The 6,634-nt window shown below is 45.7% G+C and overlaps 1 protein-coding gene across 1 annotated transcript in view; it reads right to left on the minus strand.

Moving 5' to 3' along the window:
* The window catches only part of Ephx2 (epoxide hydrolase 2), a 40,233-nt gene extending 33,887 nt beyond the window's left edge, over window positions 1–6,346 (minus strand). Inside the window, exons 1-2 of the mRNA XM_021654550.2 lie at window positions 6,168–6,346; window positions 2,194–2,278 (exon numbers count right to left, since the gene is read on the minus strand). Of these exons, the coding sequence (XP_021510225.1) occupies window positions 2,194–2,278; window positions 6,168–6,268 (186 nt within the window). The 5' untranslated portion in view covers window positions 6,269–6,346. The remainder of the gene's footprint in view (window positions 1–2,193; window positions 2,279–6,167) is intronic.
* Between the last annotated feature and the right edge of the window lie 288 nt (window positions 6,347–6,634).

The following is a 6,634-nucleotide window of genomic DNA, read 5'->3' on the forward strand; positions in this document are numbered from 1 at the left end:
GTGTGTTCAGTTTGGAGATCTGTCTCAGCTATAGCCCGTGTGCACCCTCTGTTTCCTACTGCACATAAAGAGAGCTAAGCTAGTTCACTCCTGGGCTGCCTAGTTTTTGTCAAATTGAGACAAACTGGGTCATCCATAAGAAAATCCTCCCATCAGGGTGTATAGTCTTGTGTGCACATCTATGGGGCATTTTTTTTTAAGTTAATGATTGACGTGAGAGGATCCTGCCCACTGCAGCAGCTCTGAGCAGGAGGTCCTGGGTGCTACAGGAAAGGTAGCTGGATAAGCCCGAGAGCCGGCCAGTAAGCAGCTCGCCTTCATGGTCTCTGCTTGCGTTCCTTATATTTTGGGTTGTGAGCCTAGCCTTTAATGGCCGAGCCTCTCTCCAGCCCTCTGCTTCAGTTTCTACCTCCAGGTGTTTGACTTTCCCCAGTGATGGACAGTGACCTGTCAGCCAAATCAACCCCTTCCTCCCCAGGCTGCTTTGAGTCATGGTGTTTATCGCCATGTAAGAGAATGCAAACGAGGCCAACTTCCAGATATAATTTTTTAAAAAGACATTTAATTTTTTTTTTAGGCATTTTTATTCTGGTACAAGTCAATTTCTCAGGCTTCTTCTTCTAACCCAGTGAATTTCTAGATTAACAGAAACTGCTCAGGGAGTCTAAATCAGATGCAGATCATGACACTGCTTATTGGAAATTCACTCTAAACCCCTCCCTGTGGCACTGAAAACACACAGTAGCCCCTCCCTATCCTCAACAGTGCTGCTGTGGATGTTTTTATTGGTTAAAGCTCCAGAAAAGTTGCTCCCCAAAACACTGGCACAACTGTCCTGTACTGTCACTGTATGTGTGTGTGTATGTACATGAGTGTGTGTGCATGTGTGTGTACATGCATGATAAAGTGACTGCAATGTTCTCAGAATATCCCATACATGTAGGCCTTTTCTTCCTTCCTTTCTTTCTTTCATCATCTTATTATTATTATTAATTTTGAAGTTAGCACAAAAAGTAATGGATTTTATTATGGGATTTTCATAATGCTTCGTGTGTGTTTTTAAATTCAATTATTGTTCAAAATTTTCATACACAAGTACTGTATTTACAGCATGCCCACCTCCCTCACTCCTCCAAGTCATCCCGTGTTTCCTCTATTCCCTCTAATCCGGTGTAGCCTGTTTGTTTATATGTATGTGAGCACATGTGTACATCTATGTGTATACATGTACGTGTGTGTATGTATGTATGCATGTATGTTTAGGGCTGACCACCAGGGACTGGATAATCGATTGGATGGCTCATCCCTGAAGAAGACCGATTCTCCCTCTCTTAGAAGTCATTCCTTGTCTATAGCTCCTCACCTAGGGACAGGGCCCTGTGAAATCTACCCCATCCACATTGGCTTGTCATCTGCTGATATCATCGTGATGGTTTTGTCTAGGCGGCAGCTTCACTGTCATATATAGACGACACCATCCTGCAGCAGAAACCCTGATCCTCGGTCTCTTTACAATCTTTCGTTTTACCAAGGGGGTCCCCAATTTCTCTGATAGAGTAGTAAGTGTCTATAATAGTACAATTTTTCAAAAGGTAGATTTGAAAAAAAATCTGTGTGCTTGCAGATTCTTTATAGACACACCAATGGAGAATCTAAGTGGTATTACATCCTGACTATCTTATAAGAAATAATTGAGAATTTAGTACCAGGAACAACTTTTTTTTTTTTTTTTTTTTTACCAAGGCTTCACACTCAGACATGGGTGGTGTCATCACCCCATTTTACTGATAGCACAATGGAGGCTTTGGGAAGTTAAGCACCTTGCTGTGGTCTTGACCTGTAAGTAGGGCCTGTAGACTCAAACCCCAGTACCTGACTCCAAAGTCCCCCCACTCTGTAGTTGTTAATGGTTCCAGTGATCCTGTCCTGAAATAGCTACTCTGGTGGTCATGTTTCCTGTCACAGTTCCTCAAGGCTTGGATTGTCCCTCAGGTTGACCAAGACAGACTGCCACCCAGTTCTAAACACACCTTCCAGTGTCTTGCTGCTCTGTGAGTTATGGGGGTTGCAGGAGTCAAGGAGACTTGAGCATGTGCACAGGGAGTTGAAGGTCAGGGTGGAAAAGGAATGAAGCAGAGAATCCTCCCCTCCCACCCCACCCCCCACCCAGCAGTCCGCATAGCGTCCTCTCACCTGGGAAAATGTGATCTTCCCTCTCATGAGTTGCTCACTGGGTCCCTCTGGGCATTCCTTCTGGAAAGCATCAGTCAGAAAGTTTCTGGAAGACACAAGAAACAGCACCATCACCAGCTCTCTGCTGGCTTCATCACGTGTCCCACAGCAGGGACAGACAGCTGCCATTTATATTTGTAGACAAACTGTTGTCAAAAGGACAGAAAGATATAGTCCCAGGTCAAGTTTGTTCACATGTAGCCATTCTTAGTTCACATTCTTCAAAAGGAACATTTTTTTTCCTGGTATCTATTATGCACATATAGCTCCTATTTTATCTTAATCTCTAATTTCTAAAAAACATGTGTGTTAAGGACTGAAATATCTCTCCTTCAGAATTCCTGCACTGAAGTTTCTACCTTCCAGTACTTCACAATGGAACTATATTTGGAGATGGAATCTTTAAAGTGATAATGAAGTTAATGAGGTCTTTGGGGCTGGTCCTAATTTAACATGATTGGTATTATAATGAAAAGAAGCTATTTAGACACAGACCCACACAGAGCACAGAACATGGTTGGACAAGCGGAGATGATGCTAACCTCAAGCCAAGGAGAGATTCACTGGAGGGAACCAACTGTCACAAATATAATGGGATATTTTGTAGTAAGAATCTATGGCTTCTGGCCAGCGGGGGATGAAGAATCATATATGCTTAACAAGAGACCAGAATCACTGTGATTAAATCCTCTGAGAGGTATTTCATCAGGGTCAGCAGAGGGTTGGGGGCAGGGGGAGGGCAAGGCCATATCTCACACTGGCAGCCAAACTTGGCAATGTGTAAGAGTCTCCCCAATGGTATTAGTTTAGATGACAGGAAAGCTGTGGGATGAAAGAGGCCCGGGAAAGCAATTGACCTTTAGCACTGTGTGACAGGGTCAGCAGGGACACAAGCCTCAGTTTAAGTGGAGACCCCAATATGTTAGAAGTAACAGGACCAAGGTTCATCTACCTAAGACAGTGACAGGTGTAGAGGGGAGCCGGTCTGAGCCTTTGAGACAAGCTATGTGGAAGCTGCCAGCTCTGGGGAAGTAACAGAAAATTGTGAGAGTCCCAGATGTCAGACACTGAGCTCTTTACACTCAAGTGCTCAAGTGTGGGTTTTCTTTGATCTGAGTGTAACTGTACTCTGGTTCGATTCTCTTGGAATTGGGGTGTAACTTGTTTTTAACCTTACAGGAACTCACGGTTAAGAGACTTTCTATTTTTAAAGAGATCTTGAACTTTTATTGAAATGTTTAAAGACGATGGGACTTTTAAATGTCAGACAGTATTTTATATTGTAATAGTAACATGGAGATCTTGGGTATAAGCAAGGAAATTGGTACTACTTAAAGGGATAAGCTTGTGTGTCCATGTAGACATGGGAGAGGCTGTCCTGTCCTAGTTACTTTTTGTCAAACTGGCACAAATTTACGCACATCTGGGAAGAGAGCATTTTAGTTGAGGAACTGCCTCTACCAGCCTGACTTGCGGCCACATCTGTGAGGCATTTTCTTGATTACCGATTTATGCCCAGCCTATTACGGGCAGAGCCATATCTGGGTTGTATAACTAAGGTAGCTGAGAAAGCCAAGAATAGCAAGCCAGTAAGCAGCACTCCTCCATTGTTTCTGCTCCAGTTCCTGCCTCCAGGTTCCTCCTGCTCTGAGTTCTTGCCCTGGCTTGCCTCCATGATGGACTATAATCTGTAAGCCAGAAAACCCTTTCCTCCCCAAGTTGCTCTTTGCCATGGTGTTTATCACGGAAAAAGAAAAGACAAACTAGGACATCAACTTTGCTGAAACCTCCATCTTGGACTTCTGCCCTCTGGGATACTCTCTTGCTAAGCCAGCCCGTCTGTGCTGCTCCTTTGAAGCCCTGATAAACGAACATGGCTGGCCTGCTGTTAGCTGCAACCGCCAAACCCATTGCAGTTATTTTCCATCCTCAGTTATGAGAACAATTATCTCCTACTTGGGAATTTTGTTTCTGTCTACAGAGGAAACCCTCTTTCAGGTAGAATCATCAACTCTTAAGATCTGTGGCCTTACCCAGCTTTCTCGTCTCTGTCACACTTCTGCCATCTGTATTTTCTGAACAATCTTTTTAAGGTACAGTTGACATCGGCACATTTTCAATGTGTCATTCAACAATTCATGGTGAACTCAGAGCAATGCAAATACCACCTCACTCTAGGGTCAGAAGCACCGCCGTCTCCTCAGTGGGAGTCCTCAGGCCCTTAAGCAGTTGCCGTGCAGTTTTAAAGCATCAGAGTGCAGTCAGATGCCACAAGCATTTATTAGTCGCCTAAGGTGTGCAAGGTTGTATGCTAAAACCTGTGACGTAAAAGACAGGAAAATAACAATCCCATCCATAGGAAACTCACAGTGACAGGTAAGCAGGTAGTGATAGTGTGTAAACAAGATGGGGAAACTAAGGGAATTATTTGCTTCTGCCTGGAAAAGAGGGGTTGATCAAAGATGAGCAAACAGAAATAGCATGACTGCAATAGGGCATTGCTACATTTATACAGTGATGGCAGGCAGGGATTATTTTAAAGTAAAAGCAATTTGGGATAAACAAGAATGTCCCTGCCGCTGGAAGACATGAACTTTAATTTTTATTGCATTTACTTATGTGCATGTCACAATGAGCCAGAGCGAGAGGAATCACACTGGGTGGAAGGGCATGGATCGCAGCGCCCTGAGGCTAGCTGCTGTGAGATGAAGCAGGGGAATCTCCCTGCCAAGCCCCAGTCTCTACATCTGAAGAGGTGCGTGGTTCTAGGTGCTGAGCAGCCGCCGAGTTGGCATGCACGGTCGATACGGTAGAAAGGTTAATCCCCGTTGGCCTTTGGAGTCATAAGAATTCCAGGCTCATTGAATGTGGCAGATCTGGAGAACCCAAGCTGCCATGATGCCTCTTCCTCCAGCGGTAATTTGGAAATACCCATTCCTTATTTTCCTCAGGTTCTACCAGGGTAACCTTTCACCTTTCAATTTTTTTAATGAATATGCTTTCCTCCTTTCTTATTATAAAACATGTTTGTTAAACTGAAAGGATGGAAAATAAAGAGAAAAAAATAGAAGAAAATTATTCATGAGCTCACATACAATTAGTAACATCTGGATACTAAAAATGTTTATTTTTATTACTTTTTAAATTATGTGTAGCCTGGAGGTGGTGCCTTTAATCTGCCTTTAATCTCAGCACTTGAGAAGTAGAAACAGGCAGATCTCTGAGTTAGAGGCCAGCCTAGTTTATAAGTGAGTTCCAGGACAGCCAAGGCTGCATAGAGAAATCCTGTCTCCAAAAACCTAACACCAGAAACAAACAAACAAAATCCAAAACCAAGAAAACAACAAAACCAACCAACCAACCAAACAACAACAACAAAAAAACCCTCCAAACTTAAAATGTGTGTGTGTGTGCTTGAGTACAATTGCCCTAAGAGGCCCAGGAGGGGGCGTTGGATTCCTTACGGTTCTTAAATGCAGCCTTATCTCCAGCCCCACGTCTGACTATTTTGATCTATTTCTTCCAGACACTTTCTACACTGCCCTGCTTCCCCCGTCCCCCGTCTGAAACCGAGCTACTACTTTCTGGTATCAGTGACTACCCCCCCCCCCCCCCGCCGCCCCTGGCCCCCAGTTCCCCAGTCCCCCAATCCCGGGGCTGTGGGTCATTTCTGTAAACTGCTGTTGTGCTAGTTCTCCTGTAACGCCTCCTTTCGCAAAGGGCAATTGCAAAGTTTATTTATTTATGCATCTTTAGCAAGGTTTGATTACTTAGCGTTTAGAAGCGCAATGGATCTGCTAGTGCACACAGTCATTTTAGTACCAGGCAATGATTTCCATCTTGCCCAGGCTCACCCGGGAAGCAGTTTGAAACTTGGGCTGAACCTGTGGGCAGGGTGACCCGGCGGGACACCGACCCAGCGCGGGTCCCCTTACCTGGGCAGCGCCAGGGCCTCCTCGGTGCGGCGGAGGGCGCCGGCGATAGAGGGAAGGGCCAGCACTCCGTCAAGGTCGAACGCGGCCACACGCAGCGCCATGGCGGCCCCGGCTGCAGCGCCAGGCAGCACACACACAGAGCTGGAAGGCTGAGGCCTGGACTGGAGAAACCAAAGATTAGAGCCTTGCCAGGCTCAGCCCCGCCCCGCCCCGCCTCGTTCCGCCCACCACCCACACAGCCCGGCCTAGCCTGGAGCGTCCCGCCCAAGGGTCAATCCTGATCTCGGCCGCTTCCTCCTGCCTAGCCCAAGGACTAGAGTCCCAGCAAAACTGCGAAGGCTGCGGCATTCTCACATTTTGACCATTTGTAAACAGGCTGGGCATGAGGAGAGAGGGCTGATCTTGAGCGGAGAGAGAGGGAGGGAGGGAGAGGGGACATTTTAAACATTTCCTCCTTCAGCATTTGG

Source organism: Meriones unguiculatus, chromosome 9 (assembly GCF_030254825.1).
Source record: "Meriones unguiculatus strain TT.TT164.6M chromosome 9, Bangor_MerUng_6.1, whole genome shotgun sequence".
Classification (NCBI taxonomy): domain Eukaryota; kingdom Metazoa; phylum Chordata; class Mammalia; order Rodentia; family Muridae; genus Meriones; species Meriones unguiculatus.